Source organism: Polyodon spathula, chromosome 24, assembly GCF_017654505.1.
Source record: "Polyodon spathula isolate WHYD16114869_AA chromosome 24, ASM1765450v1, whole genome shotgun sequence".
Lineage (NCBI taxonomy): Eukaryota > Metazoa > Chordata > Actinopteri > Acipenseriformes > Polyodontidae > Polyodon > Polyodon spathula.
Window position 1 is genome coordinate 19,440,597 of NC_054557.1, and position 18,342 is coordinate 19,458,938.

An 18,342-nucleotide genomic window follows, 5' to 3' on the forward strand; every position below is an offset into this window, starting at 1 on the left:
ACATATATTTATTAATAAAAAGAAAGCAAGAAAGAAAGAAAGACAGACCCTGTATGAGGGACTACAATGCCTGCAGTGTGCAGAAAACTCCCTGTGCTCTAGAGGGTGTGACACATAAAGGCCACAGGGGGGCGCTGCCGCTGCATGTTTCCAGTGCATGGAGGAGACGAGCCGTCAGCCCTCACACAGAGAGCTCCATCATCTAATTGAGACGATTGATCAAATGCTGATCAATTGCTACAGTATTGACGACAGCTTAAAGCAGTGCAGTGGCACTCGAAAGCCCCCCCCTCGTTTTTCAATGAGACACCTCCCTAACTAGTGGGTACATCACTCTCTTACATGCTCCACTGAAACAACTAGATGAAAATTACAACTTCACAAAAGCCCTTTTTTTTTTCTTTTTTTTTTTTTTAAAGCTCAGGTGTGTCTCATTAAACTCAGAATAAAACCAGGGATGGATCAAACTGCTGTGCAACGGGAGTCTTCTTTCCATCCCTGTGAGTGCTTCTCAGGGTCAGTGAAACCAGGGAGACCGTGCTAGTACTGCTAGTGCCAATAAGAGGTAAGAGAATGGATCCTAAGCCTCCTTCGCTTGCCCCTGCTCTCTCTCTCTCTCTCTCTCTCTCTCTCTCACACACACACACACACACACACGTAAACCCGCGTGTCCGCTGATTCAAGAGCTGTACGATGATTTAACCTCCCCTTGTTTACAGCCCTCTCTCTCGCTACTTTGTTTTTTTGCACCAATTACGTTTTCTTTGATTAAACTTTGCTGTTGTCACGGCAACCCTGCGAGGGCTGCCACTCGACTGGGAGCGCTCTGCTGTTGCCACAGCGACCGCTGGCCTAGCGCTGCCCACGGCAACAACCCTGGGAACAGGAAACCCATAATAACCAACTGAGGCCAGTGTGTGTGCCTGACTGAATTGCTAGGGAGGAGGCATCATGGCAATTTATAGCTAGTCTAGTTTGACACTATAATTCATATCCATGCTTCTCTTTTACTGCTAAATTCTTCCAGGGTTTATTAAACTAACCTATCCTTCAGCCTCCCCAAAAGCTGTGCAGTGCTGCCACAGTTCACACTACTGGACAGCAGAGGTCGCTGTTGAACACAGAAATTCAACATTTCTGCTTGCAGTGAGAACAAGCTCTAGGTATTACTTTATAGACAAACACAGGATCGTATTATATTGTAACAGACCTGTGTGTACACAGAGCGAGGGGATACTTGGGACAAACTGGCCAGAGCACTAGCCCTGCTGCACTCAGCTCTGGGTTTCAGAACTCCCCTTGTTCAGGTTTATCATTTCAAAACGACCGGGTATTGTAGGTGCCGGGAGTCTGAAGAATCGGGCTCAGAATGAACTGATCCCGCTGCTCAGCACAGCGTGAGTATAGGAGGCTCACCTGTGAGTCTGCAGCTTTACTAATCCCAGACTGGAACCCAGGCCTGCAGAAGAAGGTGAAAGGCTGGTCTAGTGCATTAACATGATCCCACTTGCGCCACCTAGCCCCCCAGATTGGAACCGAGGCCTCCAGAGGAAGGTGAGGGTTAGTCTGGTGCATTCACATTAACCCAGTGAGTTCAGTACTCTGTTTGTTTGTTAGTGTGGTGTTTTTTTTTTCTTCCTGTCACATGGGAGGTGGGATGCGAGTGTCCTGTCGTCATGGCAACTGCCCTGGCACACAATGGCATCGTGCGTCAGCAAAGCCACTCACTGCCTCTCTCCCCTTCTCCCTCATCCAACCTACACACTCTCTTTCATCTAACTTTCCAATCATACTCTCCTTCCCTCTGTATCTATCCTACACACTCACTCACTTTCAGTATTAATGAGTCCTTCACTCCTCCCCCTCTCCCTCTCTCTCACCATCTATCTATCCTGCACTCACCTTTCACCCTCCCTCTCTCCATCTGCCTTGCTCACTCATTCATTCATTTTGTCACTACAGTATCAGTGAATCCCTTCTCTCACCCCCTCTCCTGCTGTCTCCTCTTCTCTTTTATTATTAATAATTAGTTGTTTGGCAGATGCTTTTACCCAAAGCGACTTCCAGAGACTAGGAGGGTGAACTCCGCTTCATCAACAACTGCTGCTGCTGCTGCAGAGTCGCTTCCAATAGGACCTCGTTTGTTTTACGTCTCATTGGAAGGACTAAGCACATGGAGGTTTAAGTGACTTGCTCAGGGTCACACACACACACACACAGCGAATCAGTGGCTGAGGCGGGATTTGAAGCTCCTCTCTCTAACCGCTGGACCCCCCGCAGTGTGTCTGTGTCAGTGTCTCAGTTTGTCTATGCGTGTGTGTGTGTGGTTCTAAGTTGCTCTTTGTGTCGGTCTGTCTGTGTGTGTTAGTATGTGTGTGTCAGTTTCTCAGTTTGTCTGTGTCAGTGTGTGTGTCTGTCTGTTTGTCTATGTGTTTCAGTGTCTCAGTTTGTCTGTATGTGTCAGTGTGTCTCAGTTTTTCTGTGTTTCTCAGTCTGTGTGTGTCAGTGGATCTGTGTGTGTCAGTGTCTGTGGGTTTGTCTCTTGCTGAAGCTATTAGCCCCTTGAAGACCTCTCTGATAGGAAACAATGACTTCACCCAACATCAGCTCTGTTATGTTATGTTTCTAATATTCCTGTGTTAATTGATGCACTAAAGATCAATTTGAATTCAAACAGAGACGGGTTTGTAGTGAGAAAAAGCAGAGAAAGGCAAGGTGTCAGAGGGAAGGAGGGAGGGAGCGCGTGCGAGAGAGAGGGAGTGCGTACGAGAGGGAGTGCATACGAGAGAGAGGGAGGGAGGGATTGCGTATGAGAGGGAGGTATACTTGTGTGTCTGGGCGAGTCTGCTTTCAACAGAACAAGTCTGGACACAGTTCTGAGTGCTGGAATGTGCAGCTCAAACAATAAACAGACAAGCACTGACACACTGAGACTCACACATACACTGAGACTCATGCACACACACACAGAGACAGGCAGACACACACACAGTGAGACACTCACCAGGACACACATACTGATATGCAGTTTCATGCATAACAAGCATGTACATAATCCATTTAATTTCACGCACAACAAATCTGACTTTCAAATTGCCTCACTGTTATACTGTGTGTTTAATTCGATAAGGTGACAAACGTTTGTGTAAAAGTCAATAACACTGATGAAGGCACTAGAGCCCAAATGCTGGTCTGCTTGACTCGGTCTCTTCTAGTTTAAATAACACTGACAAAGACCCCAGCCTGCACCCCCTGCTGTTCTCTTACCTGTCCCGGGGCGGCCCATGATGATCTCCTTCCTCGGCGCCGGGTGCGAGAGCTCGGACGGCACGATGACGGGCAGCAGTGCAGTGGGGGTGGGGTGGAAAGGCACAGGCTGCTGCAGAGGGATCCCCAGGGTGAACCCCGAATTCAGAGCAGAGCAGGAGGAGGAGGAGGAGGGGCCTGCCTGGCTGACAGAGCAGGATGAGGATGAGGAAGAGGAGACTCTGCCCACTATAATGCACCCGTTGGTTGCCTGGTTCTGCGCTGCTAAGTGGGAGGCGTTAATGGGGACCGGCATCTGGAGGCCAGAGCTTTTAACCGATGGGCACACAGAGGAAGACGATGAAGACGATGAAGAAGGAGCAAAAGAAGGTCCTACAATGCTCCCAGCTCCTGCCACCGTCGGCCTGGCTGTCCGGGGGCCGGCCCTGCTTTCCGGGGGCTTCTCTGCGAATTTGGCTGGCAGTAAAGGCACGTCGGGGTTGCGGACGATAACTGGGGAGTCTCTCTGGGACTGCTGCTGCTGCTGCTGCTGCTGCTGCTGCTGGGTCAGGGCTGGGACCCTGCGCACCGTGGGGGAGGGGTCGGAGGTGAGGGCCGAGGGGGGAGGAGAGAGGAGCAGGGGCAGGGGGGAGGAAGAAGAGGAGGAGGAGGCTTGCCCTCCCCCAGTCGCTGCTGCCGCCGCCGATGCTGGAGACATGGCCCTGAACCCAGCTGGCGTGGAGGGCAGAGTCGGGGTGTGGGAGACAGACTCCACGCCAGAGTCCGTGCTGTCGCTCTTCTGGAATTCCGGAGGGGCCGGGAGGCAGATTCCCAATCCTGCTGCAGAGGAGGAAGCGGGGTGGGAGTGGGAGGAGCAAGGGGCATTGCCCACAGTTTCCAGTTTGCGTTTATTGGGGCTCATGGGGACAGTGAAGGTCAGGTTGGCATGGAAAGTGGGCAGGATCCCCGAGGAATGCCTCTCTCTGTCCCGGTGCCCCGTCCCTGGGGGGGCACTGCTGTGGTGGTGCAATCCCGGGGCCCCCTCTGATTTGGGGGTGCTGGCGCTCATGTGCCTGTGCCTGGCCCCCCCCGTCACCCTCTGAATCACGGGGGAGGCCGTGATGGGGCTGAAGTTGGCCGGCCGGAAGCCGAAGAGCGGGGAGCGCGAGGGGGAGGGTGCCGGGGAGAAGGGGGACTGGTTGGAGATGGGGGAGAAGGAGGGGGTGCCGGAGCGCGAGCTGCCCAGGGAGACCAGCATGTTGGCCGCCTCGCACTCGTCGAAGTCAAAGCGGGAGAGGTCCTGTGAGGAGGAGGAGGGGAGGAGGGGCAGGGTCAGTCTGGGCCTTGAGTCAGCCCGGCTGCCACTGGTCTCGCTGCTGCTGTCCCGGGACGTGTCCTCCCAGTCGAACTCGCTGCTGGCTCTCCCCGTCCTGGAGAGGGGGTCTGAGGAGAGCCGGCCGCTGCTGCCCGCTCCCCCGCTCTCCATCTCCTTGGTTCTCATGGAGAGGTGCCGGGAGCAGTACCCCCTGCGCTGGGACTCCTTCATGCAGCCCTCGCGGGAGCACAGCCGGCGCCACTGCTTCCCGTTGAACTTCTTGCGGATGCCGTTCGGGGTGCAGACCACGTCCCCTTTTTTGTATTTCTGCTGGGCCGCAGTCAGAGGGGTGCGAGAGCGAGAGGAAGACCCGCTCCCCCCCCCCCCCCCCCCTCTCCTCCCCCCCTCCTCCTCCTCCTCCTCCTCCTCCCAGCCCCCCCGGCGTGGTGCAGCCGCTCCCTCCTCCCTGGCTGCTGCTGTTGGCACTGCTCCTCCCGCTTCCTGCCGACGACGACATCACTTCCTGGCTCAGCAGGAGGGGGGAGGGCTGTTCAGGGAGGAGGAGGCATCGATTGGAGGAGCCACCTGTCAGCACCAAAGGCAACACTCCCCCTCCCCCTCCCCGAACCCCTGTCATCGGGGGGTACCCTGCAGACTTGGAGGGGGAAAGAATCTGTCTCTGGGAGCCGTGCTGCTGCAGGGAGGCAGGGGGTCCCCGGGAGCCTGGCCGCTCCGCCCCCCCATCCTCCTCTCCCACACCTCCACCTCCTCTGTCCAAAAGCAAAGCCACACTTTCTGCCCTTAAAGGGGAGGCCATGTTCAGGCTGATCTTGGACACCTCCATGTCTTCAGGAGGGGTGTGGTTCTGGATTAGAGGATGCTGCTGCTGTTGGTTCTGGTGCAGGTTCTTGTTTTGGGTCTCCCTTGCGGAGAGCAGCAGGAGGGACTGGTTCTGTGCTGCAGTGGGCTGGAGAGACAGAGAGGGGTGCAGAGAGCTGAGCTGCTGTGGTTTGAAGCGAGGGCTGCTACTGCTGCTGCTGTCGTCTCCAATGGCCATCTCGCTGCTGCCGGCAGAAACGCTAGTACTGTTATTATTATTGCTGCTGCTGCTGCTGTTATTGGTGTTGACGCTTATAACCCCGCGGCCGGCACTGATAGTGCAGATCTCCTTTTCCACCTCCATCTCCATCTCTTCCGGAGTTTGTGTTTCACTGGCGGAAGAGAGACGAAGAGGAGGAGAGGGAGGAGGAGGAGGGTCCCCCCTGATTCTCTCGCTGCTGCCCCCCTCGACTACGACACCACCCCCTCCTCTTACTCCCCCTCCTGGACCTACGAGTATTACTGCTGCTGCCGAAGTAACTGATGAGGAAGAGGAGGGGCTTTCCTTGTTACCCCCACAGGGAGCTTGCAGCAGCCTTAGGCTTGAGCGGGCAACCCAAGCCCAGTCCTTCTCTTGACCGGACGCACCTGGGTCGCTGTTACTCCTGCTGGCGTCATTGTCATCATTATTATTATTATCATTGTTCCTGTTATTATCATTATTGTTAGGATTATTATTGGAAGCTCTGTCAAACCGCACCCTGTAGGACTGGGGGGGCCCAGGGCTCGTTTCCGTGACGACCCCCTCCCTGTAGCGGCTCTCGTCCCGGCCATCACGGGCGCACACCCTGGTTCCCACAGCGACAACGGCATCGTGGGGCAGGGCCTCATCCAGAACGGGAGGCAGCGGCAGGGGGGGGCCCTCGTAGAAGGTCAGGGAGCGCTCCCCGTGGAACTGCACCCCCAGACCCTGCAAGAGGCTCCCCTGCGTCTCCACACCACGCTGGGGACCCTCCCTCCTCCAAGCCAGCAGCCGATGGGACGGGAGCCCTAGTCGAAACTCCCACTGCTGCTCCGAGGGTGCGAGAGGCAGGGGCTGGGGGGAGGGTGTGTGCATGACAGGCAGGGGCGGGTGCGGGGGGAGCCTGGCTGCGGTGGAGCTGCTTGGGGCAGGTGGGTTACGGTTGGCGTTGGCTTCCTCCAGCTCAGAGTCGGCAGAGTGCTCGCTGGCGGTGTCCGTGGAAGAGGAGCGTACGGACAGCAGACCGCACTTACCCTCCTGGTTGTTTGCGTCGTCGTTGTAGTTATCACTGTTGTCGTCTTCATCATGTTTATTATTGTTGTTATTTTTATTGTCGTCGTCATCGTTGATGCTGTCGGGTTCTCCATCGGGGTTGCTCTGATCTGCTGTCTTCCCAGCGTCATCTCCTCTTCCTGATTCCGGCTGGGCTGCCAAGGCTTCCCCCAGCCCAGTCTGCCCCCCTGAGCTGGCGAGATTCGAACTCAGGGCCTCACTGCCGTTGCTGTCTTCCCGGCTGCCATCAGAAGCAACCCCACTACTGCTGCTGCTGCTGCTGACTGGAGAGGCTCCCACACTCTCCATGGTGTCCCCCGAAATGGCCTCTGTATTCCCAGCACCCCCTGCTACTTCTCCTTCTCCTCCTCCTCCTCCTCCTTCTCCTAAACTACTCCTATAATGCTCCAAAGTGTACTTCTTTTTCGGGGCGCGGGATTTGAAGGTGGCGGTTTTCCGGCTGGAGGGAGGGTTGGTGCTGGTGCTGCTGCTGCTGCTGGCGTTGCTAGAGGAGGGCTCTCCTGTTCCACAATCCGCCTCTCCCGGCCCCAGTCCTACTGTGCTCTGCGGGCGCTGGCTCTCCCTGGCCCTTGCCCCTTTGCCCTCTCTGAGCTTGGAGCCCTGTGGAGGGGGAGGGCGGTGCTGGGGGAGCGGATGGTGTTGGTGGCTCCCTTTGCTGGGAGAGGCCGCTGTGTCCTGGCTCTGCACTCTGCTGTTAGAAGTCCTGCTCTGTGAATAATGGGCGTCCGCTGGGCTCGCTTGTGGTCTGCGCTGAGCCCCTGTTGAAGACGGCTGCTTCTCTCGCTCCCTCTCTGCATCCCTCCCCCCTCCTGTAGACTCCTGGGCCCCCTGGGCACCGGGGGTGTTCTGCTGGGCTGAAGGGCCACGTTTCTTCCCTGCTTTGGTCCTGGTGGAGGGGGGCGAGCGCCCCCCTTGCTTTTTCAACGGCATCCTTCTTTTTGTTTCTTTCGTTCTCTCTTCCTTTCCTCCTCCTCCTCCTCCTCTTCCTTGTTCCTTTTCTACTCGTCCTTAAGACGTTATTTACAGTATCTGAAAAAACAAAAAACAAATGCACACACACAAAAGTAAATAAATGGATGAACAAACAGAACATATGTGCTTTTATAATGTGTTACGGTGTAACTTTATACACGTGCTGTAACTCACAGCTGTTTTTTTTAAATATATTTTATTGCGTGGTCAATTTGATCCCTAGGTGTAGTTGCTGCAGGTATCCACCAGATGGCGAACAGACAAAAAGGAGCAAAAGCTGCATGAGCTTCAATACGGAAAAGTAGGTTTTTAAGCCGGTGCAGCACACAGGGGGTCCTCATGACACGTAACAAGCGCACAGTCCGTGAAGGGTTAAACGGTTTGTATGAATATGGAGAGTTAATCGGATTATAGCCAAATGCAATCCGAAACGTTTATAAGGAGGCCAGGAGTGTGTTATAAAAAGTTTGCCGATGATTTACAGATCACTAAAAACTCAGATCTGAAGAAAAACAACGGAATCAAAATCAAACAAGAAATACACTTTATAGTGATTGTAATACTAACACTACTACTATTATGAATGAGTCATTTAGCAGACACCTTTATCCAAAGCGACTTACAGAGACTAGGAGGGTGAACTATGCATCATCAACAACTGCTGCTGCTGCTGCAGAGTCTCTTCCAATAGGACCTCGTTTGTTTTACGTCTGCTCTGAAGGACAGACACAAGGAGGTTAAGTGACTTGCTCAAGGCCACACACAGCGAGTCAGTGGCTGAGCCAGGATTTGAATCTCCTGGTATCTTTAACCACTGGAACACCAAGCCTACAACTACCACGACTACTAATAATAATAATAATAAATCAGTCTTGGTGAAATTCACAAACAGGAAATGAGACTATCATCATTATCTGCCTTGAACTCACACACTGAACAGCTCTGAATCAGAGAGGAGAGAGAGCGAGCGAGAGAGAGCGATAGACAGAGCGAGAGGAAGACAAAAACAGAGGAGGAAGAAAGAAAGAGATAGACAGGAGAGGAGATAAAATGGGAGAGAAGAAAGGATAAAGAGGCGATGAAAAAAACAGAGAAAGACAGCGAGAGAGAGTGAGAGAGGAGGGAGTGGGAGGAATGGAAATTCTGGTCGTTTTCGCACTGTTTTTTTTACATGTTCAGTTTTAACCGCTTCACTGCTGGTTGAGTGACGTGCCCCCGTTTCAAAGAAATGCAACTTCCTTTCTGTCTGATATTAGCACTGCGGCCATGACATCACCCAGACAAGCTCTATTTCCCTCTGCTACTCTCAGCTCTCTAACTACTCGTCTCAACCCAAATGAAAGCCATTAACATGAACCCACTAGCACCACCTAGCCCCCCAGACTGGAACCCAGGCCTCCAGAGGAAAGGGAAAGGCAGGTCTAGTGCATTAACATCAACCCATAACAACATTTAGTCCCAGTATTTATCCATCAAAACAATATTTTTTTTTTTCTCTAACAAAACGCTGTGCAGTTGAGGCCTGGTTTATTGGCATCATGAATATTCCAATGCGGGCACTGTGTGTGTGTGTGTGTGTGTGTGTGTGTGTGTGTGTGTCAGTGCGTGTGTGTGGAGCGGAGCAGCGATTGATGTTTGCTCTTAAAAACCTTGGGCGAGTCACGTGAACCCACGCGCTTGTCTCCAAACGACGGCGAAGCAAGGATCTGGAAACGGTCGCTCCAGCACCCCTCGCTCAACAAAAACATAAAACAAAGCAGCTAGAGTGGTGAAGTGGTCCGTTTCATCTTTAAAGAGTTCTTGATTGATGCAGTTTGCTGAGCAAGTCTCGGGGCAGGCTTGAGAGGGTGTTTAACCCTGTCTCTGTGGGACCAATGACTAGAAATAAGACCAAGTCCAGCATACAGTACAATGAGTCCCATGGCGGCAATGAAATAAGAATTGTGCATTGTCCCTGACCAATATTAATCAATAAATAGATTGTGAACAGAGATGCCAGCTTTGTAAGATAAAAATCCCTAGCACATATGTCAAAGTGTGGGGGGGAAACACTAGCACAACATAGATGCTACATTACAAAATAACTGGTTACAAAACACTGGTTAATCCCTGCAGCACACAGCTTCTCAAAGAGGCCATTTACCCTAGGCAGTGTGGTAGGGTTAAGTTGCTCCGAGAGGCTGAGAGATTTACCTCTTTTTGCCATTCAATCTGTGGTCCTCGTCATTGTTTTTCAGTCTTTATGGACTCTTTACTGATCACACATGCATATGCAAGTAGCATTAATGTACCCAGAAATACTTTTCTAACCATTATTAATACAAAACTAACCCATACCGTAACTGGAAGCTGAATTGCGTGCATGCGTGTGTGTGTGTGTGTGTGTGTGTGTGTGTGTGTGTGTGTATATATATATATTATAGAGAGAGAAAGAAAGAGAGAGAGAGAGAGAGAGAGAGAGAGAGAGATCTCAAGTAAATTTCTGGCAACTCTCAATACTGTAACAGAAAAGATATTACATTTTAGCTATGTTTTCATTGATTTTTGTACCACTCAAGCTTATTATTCAAATGTTAATAAAACACAATGTTGACAACGTAACTAAATACAGTGCACAGAACTACATGCAGTGCACAAAACTAAACACAGGCACACAACTATATACAGTGTACATTACTAAATACAGTGCACAGAACTAAATATTGTACATTACTAAATACAGTACACAGAACTAAATAGTGTGTACACAACTACATACAGTGTACATTACTGAATACATTGTACACTACTAAATACAGTGCACAGAACTAAATACAGTGCACAGAACTAGTGTACATTGCTAAATACAGTGTGCATTACTAAATACAGTGCACACAACTAAATACAGTGCACAAAACTAAATACAGTGCAGAGAACTGTACTTTTTAATACTTTCTTATTATTTAATACAAAACACTGGCATTTGAAGATGAACTAAACATATCAACTAAACTTCTGGCAACTCAGTAACAAAGCAAGAAAGGTGTGCCATCTTAAGATCGTAAAACTGTATTCCCTGTCCTAAAGACACGTTCTCCTGTCACTGACACATCGTCTCAGGAAGGCAAAGCAATCAGCTGAGCAACCACTTTACTGAAGCAGTGTATTGCTACTGGGTGCAACCCAGTCTTTGTATCATTGCTGTCATCTGCTGGGAGGGTGAAAAGGCACTCTTCAAATCTGTGGTATATGTGTGCATCGTTTTTTTCCACAGTTGTAGGTTGATTCATGGGTTCTTGCTAATGCACTAGACCAGCCTTTCCTCTGGGGGAGCTAGGTGGCGCTAGCGGGTTCATGTTAATGCACTAGACCAGCATTTCCTCTTGGAGGCCTGGGTAGAACTCTTGGACCCCCCCCCCCCCTAGGGGGGGGGGGGGGGGGCTAGCAGGTTCGTGTTTTAATGATCTGGTCGGAAAGTGGAACACCTGATCTTGAGGCACGGAGACTGAACTGCTTCCTCCCTCCCTCAATCCCCCTTAGAGAAGGGATGGTTCTCCAAAAAACAAGTTTTAGTCCTGCTATAGCTCCACCAAGTCCAGTCACATGAGAGGGATGCAGTACTAACAGTACAAGTAAAATCTACTAGCACAGAGCATTATGCATGGTACTTACTATAGCAGAGAGGCCTGGATTTATCAACATAGCATATAGGGAAAATATACTGTGCATATAACGTACACATGTACATATAAGATGGTATGATGAGACATACATATAGATAGATAGACAGGGTATGTTAATAGATTGTAAGCAATCAGTTTACAGAGCAACACCAGCACTACTGTGTTATTGATAGGGGGCAGAAATATGTAGTGCTGTGTTTTGTTTGACTTTACTGTAGTCTGCTACTAGTCACGTTAAAAAAAAGAAAAAGATTGACAATAATAACCAAAAATTAGCATATTCTCCAAGAGACCGGCAAAACTGCTCGTGCATTTTATACATATATAATAATAATAATAATAATAATAATAATAATAATAATAATAATTTAACGGACAGGAAATGATTCCTGCAACACGAAGTGGGGGAAATTTCTCTGTAAACATGTTATCACACGTTGTGGATAAACATTAAAAAAACAAATAATAAATAAAAAATGCAAGAACATAAAACTCCCCCCCCCCCGGTTTTTCTTCGCTCAGTACAGGAATTACTACGAGAGCGGGGCAGCATTAGTTTACTATGTAAAAACTACTCGGCTACTTGACACTTACCACGAACCAAACGAACGCGCCTCGGTCACGGGGGCCACCCTACGACACCGCTCCACTCGACAGCTCCGACATCGCGGCGTGTTATTTTATTTTCCTTCAGATAAAAAAACAAAAACACATCATACAAATTAACACACAAAACTCTGCTCGCTTGTTTTACTCCACAGACACAAAATGGTGAATGAACCTCTAACAGCTGGCCCGTCTATCCAATCAGAATTCACTGACAGGTACAGTAGCCAGTCCCCGCGGCTGCAACTCCTCGGGGCGGGGCGGACTGTCAGATTCAGGTTGACAGGCGGGTCCAGTCGGCCAATCCCGGGTGGGAGAAGGCTCGGAGAGGGCGGAGTCGATGGCTTCTGCGCTTCAGCCCTGGCATATACAGTAACCAATCCGAGAGTCAGGACGCTAAGTAACAGCAGAGAGAGGGGCACAGGGGCGGAGACAGAACTCAAGTGGCCAATCGCAGTAGCCCGGCCCTAGAGCACAGGGCTTGTTTACCAACGCCAAACACGCAGGCGCTACTCTTCCCCGCGCAGTGGTCTCTGGGTGTTGTAGTTTTTAAAATCAACTTCCACGGTTTAAAGCGCATACTAAAAAAAAAAAAAAAAAAAAACACCCATTCCACAACAGACAGCGCCAAAAAGTAAAAGAAGTGGGGGCTGAAACGCTACACTTTTAAAAAATACAACTGTCTTTCTTTTTGAAAACTTGCAAATTTCTACAGGCTTCTGCAGCCTGAGGTAACATTTTAAAAAGTGGAACACGATTTTTCGAAGGCAAAACTCACCGTCCGTCACCTTTTTCAGCCGCGCTTTTGTTTCTGTTTCTGTGATTTTTTTTTTTTTTTTTTTTTTTTTTTGTAAACTCTGGTCTGTGTTTCCTCTCAGCAACAGAATCCTTTTCCTAACCCAATCACAGCGCTCCCTTCGTCTCTACTGCGACGTCACCGATCAACACGCTCCGCCCTGTCCAGCCAGGACGAAGAGTTCAAAGTTGACGTCACCATCCCGCGTTCCCATTGGCCGTGCTTAGACCGGTTCTCTGACCAATGGCAAGGCGGAGCGGTGATGTCAACACGCGTGTTGCCACCAGCTGTAGCGGGTGGGCGTGGCCTGGAGTAAACTCGAATTATCCCGTGGTGTGTGCGCGTGTATGTTTTTACTATTAGCAATAGTGCAGCCCTTCTAGTACAAACAAAGACGGGTTATACCTAGCTGTACACACACACACACACACTCACACATAGCTCAAAGGGAGCATGTGTTTGAATTTTAATATATTCGCTTACCGACTTACATAGCAAAGCAGCTTAAGTAAAAGCACAGTTTATAGAGAAAAGATATTTAGCAGAGCTCAGCTGTGTCCACTGTTATATACAGTATTAATAATGGCAGATTGAACAACTGTACTGCTGCTGCAATCTATTAAACTGAAGGCTAAACAGACTGGCAGACTCCCTTCCTCCTTCCCAGCCACTAAACTCTAACCACTAGACTACTGTAGACATACACATACACACACACACACTGACACATACACACTGATAACATACACACACTAACAAACACACACATACTAACATACACTGACACACAGCAGTAAAGCACAGAAAAGATAATTAATGAACCAGCCCCTGCTCAAAGTGTAACTTTGGTATCCTGTGATATGAAGAATGAACATAGGGGGCGCTATTTACAAGCAAGTGCAAATTGTCAGTGAGTGACAGTGAGCAAAGTGTTACATATTATGAACAACTAGACAACTAGAACTAGCTCCTGAACTCAGTCAAATAAGCAACACAGACGTATCAATGAATACAAATAACAATGCCATTGGAGTAATCGTAACATGAAGCACTCAGAATGGTTGCAAACGTCCTACACAATGTAAGGGAGCAGTACAACAAACACAGCATTGTCTACCACTATTACATTAACAGAGATTTGCATCATCATTCTCTTAACGGGAGATCTCTTAAAGGGGAGCTCATAGTCTCTTGTATGTAAATCCGTTAGGCAGTACTGCCCCCCTCACTCCACACTCCTTTCTCAGACTCTTCTTAAACTTCTCTGCAGGACTCCTGACCCTGACTAGACCGCGACCTTTCCTCTCTGCACCCCAGCCTGACCCCTACAACGTTCTTTTATGTCAACTGTCAATCACCCCTCCACCCCCCTGCAATGCACACAGACAGACAGACAGACAGACAGCAGCACTACAATAGCAATGAAACAATTGAACAGACTAACGTGTCTTTTAAACCTTCATATAATAATAATAATAATAATAATAATAATAATAATAATAATAATAATAATAATAATTAAATAAAGGTTGATAGTGGTGAAATGGTTCTAGATTGTGGCAGTTTCTGGAACACATACACTTTATGCAAATCTATTTTGACCTTCTTCAAGACAGCTAACCATTGCTTCTTTCAAATAATGTTTCTGTGGCTAGCACTCCTTGGAAGGGGGGCCAGCGATCATGTAAAGCAGTGCTTATGAGAGATAAGAAAGTGGATTGAAGAAGCCACGGTTAGCACTCGTTTAAAGCAAGACCAGTGAATGTGGGGTTGTGCCGACCTCCCTTTCCAAGCTCCTGATTAAGTGTTTTTGCAGCAGATAGTGGATTTGCACTTCAAACAGTTTGATATCATCAGCTGGCAGGTGCTGATTGAATTCCCTGCTGAAGTGGAACTGATTCTCAAAAATACACTTACACTTTACTGAGATGCCCCCCTCTCCCAATCATCTTCAATGGCACTGCAGACAAACAGGCTGGGGCATTTCAATGGCAATGCAATGGCTCTGTATTATACTGAGAGGCAACAGTGGCACAAGTACAGGGCAGCTACAATGGCATGAGGCTGGTAGAATGGGACCGCAGTGTGCTAACTATACCCTTCCGAAACGATATGCAATGGCAGACAGACAGTGGCACTACAATGCAATGCAATGACGTTTCTGTATTACACGGAGGGGCAATGGTAGCACAAATCTTGGCCAGCTACAATGGAATGAGGCTGCCAGTGATAGAATGGAAGCAGAGTAAACTAACTATACCACTCAGAGATCAACTAAACAGGAACAGCAGCAGGATCAGCCATGGCCAGTACTGCTTCATCTCTGATTGGGATCTGCTCAGATGAGCTGCAGTAACAGTTTAGCTCAGTAGGGGGCTCCCTTTCTCTTTCAATACCCCAGAGTATTAGTTTAGTGCCTATGTGGGGTGGAGGTGGGTTATGTTGGGTTATGCGCCAGTTATGGACTATTAAATGGGAGGAGGGAGGAGAAGGGGGGAGGATGAAACTGAGATTGAGCAGGAATTGTTATTTAATCCTCAGAGCTTTGACAGAACTTCACTGAAGGAAAGATGATTAAATATTAATGGTAGTGTTTGAAACTGTAGGGGGGAGGAGGGAGGAGGGAGGAGGAGGGGAGGAAAAAGAGGGGGGAGTAGTGAAAGAGGGGTGGTTGGGAGGGGAGAGAGGTATGAGGGGAAGGGAAAGGAAGATGGGGAAGAGAGAAAATAGGAGAGTGATGAGGGAAAGAAAGAGGGGGAGGGGAAGAGGGAACTGGGAGAGAGGTGGAGGTGGGATAGAGAGTGGATAAAATTTGGGGAGGGAGAAGTAAGGTGTGGAAGAGAAAGAGGGGGAGTGACAGAGAAAGAGAGACAAAGGGGGAGAGATAGAGAGGGGGGAGAGAGAGGGAGGAAAGAGTGAGATACTTCACACATATCCCACTAATGGGAAACAGAAGCTACTGGTTTGTAGTTGCTGTTAAAAAATAACACTTTTAAAGAAATAAATCTTTTGAAGTTGCTCGAGTTACTGAAATGCTTGAAAGGATTTGCTCTGGTTCTTTGCTCAGCAGACAGAAATGAACTGATTTCTTTCATTCCATTTTCATTGCCATCTCTCTCCTTTATTGTGGCTTGGATTAGAGGAGAGTATTTAATTCATTTTGCGATTGATCGAAACCACACTGACTCAGTACTTACTAAGAGTCGAAATATTTTCAAGATGTTTTTTTATTTTGTGTATTTCTTTGATGAAGTCTGTGTCTCATTAAGGGTAAGTCATAGCTAATTAAAGCCCCCCCCCCCCCACACACACACACACACACACACTGACACAGACACAGATACACTGAGACAGACAGACACAAGTGTTTGTTTAGTGTATTTTTTTCACCCTTTAGGCACTATAAACATGTGAGCACGCACACATACACACACACACACACACACACTCACAAGTGACACACGGGGGTCCAGGTTAACTATGCAATTTCTGTGTTGAGATCGTTTCCTTTTGCTCGAGAGAGAAAGAGTGAGGGAGGGGAGGGAGAGACGTAGAGAGAGTGTGAGTGTGAGCGAGGGAGTGTTAGAGAGGGGGAGTGTGTGAGTGTGACAGAGAGGTAGTGGGTGCGTTAAGTACGTGAGCGGCTCCGAGCGGCTCAGTAAAAGAATCAACGTAACAACTTGCTCAGTTCCGCTCCTGCTGAGCCATTCAGAGCGCTCCTGAGCATTTCTCATCAGTGATCAGAGGGAGCGAACGGTATAGCCACCTGCAGGAAACAAGTGGAGATGACAGGCAGGATTGAAGTTATGTATTAATTGGCTAAATAAGATGGTAAGAATTGTTGTTTTCGAATTTGTATAATTTAATTTCATTTTGAAAAAATGTAGAGCTGTTTTACGCTTATTAATGTATTATTATTAGCCTTGTAGTATTAATATTATTCTTAATTTTCATTATTAATTTCGGTATTGTCAGTATTAAACACACCCAGATATGAGGTTCAGTCCAAACAGAGCACCGAACTCAGCAAGGTACAGCAGGGGACAGTAACTTCACACAGGTCCATTTCATCTACACCTCAGAAACACAAACAAGCAAAGAATTATTATTATTCTCCATTTTTAAATGTTGCTCAGCACTCTCGTGAGAGAGAGGGATGGAGGGGTGTAGAGAGGGAATTTGAGCAAGGGAAGGAGGGGTGTAGAGAGAGGAAGTGTGAGAGAGAGGGAGAGAGGGGTGTGAGAGAGGGAGCGTAAGAGAGGTTTGGGAGAGGTGTGAGAGAGGTTTGGGAGGAGTGTGAGAGAGGTTTGGGAGTGGTGTGAGAGAGGGAGCGTAAGAGAGGTTTGGGAGAGGTGTGAGAGAGGTTTGGGAGTGGTGTGAGAGAAGGCGTGTGAGAGAGGGAGGGAGGGGTGTGAGAGAGGTCTGGGAGGGGTGTAGAGAGGGAGTGTGAGAGGGGTTTGGGAGGTGAGAGAGGGAGTGTGAGAGGGAGGGAGGGGTGTGAGACAGGGAGTGTGAGAGAGGTCTGGGAGGGGTGTAGAGAGGGAGTGTAAGAGAGGGAGGGAGGGGTGTAGAAAGGGAGTGTGAGAGAGGTAGGGAGAAGTGTGAGAGAGGGTGTGTGAGAGAGGTTTGGGAGGAGTTTCCCTGCTATTTGTGTCCTGGCTCAGTGCTGCTATCTTGATCGTTCTGCTGTTTATAGTCTCAGCTTCACGCTGTTTATTTCTGACTCAGGAACAAACTTTTCCTTTTGGCACCTCGCCTGGACAGCACAGCTTCCCCTCATTAGACCAGACACCCTCCCTCCCCCTCTCCCTCTCCCTCTCCCTCCCTCCCCCTCTCGCTTTCCTCCCCTCCCCAAAATAAAATTCAAATGGTCATACAAGCATTGCCAAAACTAAAGTTAAGAATCAAATATACAGAAATAAAAATATCTATCTATCTATCTATCTGTCTATCTATCTATCTATCTATATCCATCACACTCACAGATATGAGTAGCTTTCTCTCCTATTGCTCAATTCAAATTCAAATGGTCTTTACAGGCCTGACAAGTCATACAAGCACTGCTAAAGTCTGCACAGCAAATATAAGCTCCCTCTTTCTCTCTCTCGCACGGCTGTCAGTCTCTTCTCTTGTGCCACAGAGTCGGCGTGATAATCTGATTAGTGACCCGCAGCTGCTAACTGGGAAAGGGGGAATGAGTGAGAGTGGGAAAGAGAGAGGGAAAGTAAAGGAGAGAGAGGGAGCAATAAATAGCAATTGCCACTATATTGAAAGTTGTGACTAAAGTAAATAGTTTTAATGGTCAACAACTTAATAAATATGTTTAATATCGTTTAAACATACTGCATCATTTAGACACACACTCACAGAGACACACACACAGAAACACACACTGAGACACACAGACACAGAAACACACACATTGAGAAACACAGACACAGAGACACACACACACACTGAAACACACACACTAAGACATACACACACTGAAACACACACACACACTAAGACATACACACACACTGAAACACACAGTGAGACACACATTGACACACACAGTAACATACCGACACACACACATTAAGACACACTCACATTGAGACACACACAC

General features: G+C 48.7%; 1 protein-coding gene and 1 long non-coding RNA gene across 2 annotated transcripts in view; both read right to left on the minus strand.

Annotated features, from left to right (window-relative positions):
• Positions 1-12,104, minus strand: part of cicb (capicua transcriptional repressor b) — a 33,625-nt gene extending 21,521 nt beyond the window's left edge. The window contains exons 1-3 of the mRNA XM_041225715.1: positions 11,924-12,104; positions 4,996-7,724; positions 3,268-4,937 (exon numbers count right to left, since the gene is read on the minus strand). Of these exons, the coding sequence (XP_041081649.1) occupies positions 3,268-4,937; positions 4,996-7,625 (4,300 nt within the window). The 5' untranslated portion in view covers positions 7,626-7,724; positions 11,924-12,104. The remainder of the gene's footprint in view (positions 1-3,267; positions 4,938-4,995; positions 7,725-11,923) is intronic.
• A 5-nt stretch (positions 12,105-12,109) lies between these two features.
• On the minus strand, positions 12,110-12,853 carry LOC121299094. Its single transcript, XR_005947364.1, has 2 exons — positions 12,714-12,853; positions 12,110-12,295 (listed from the first exon to the last, which is right to left on the minus strand). It is a non-coding gene; the product is annotated as an uncharacterized LOC121299094 (long non-coding RNA).
• Between the last annotated feature and the right edge of the window lie 5,489 nt (positions 12,854-18,342).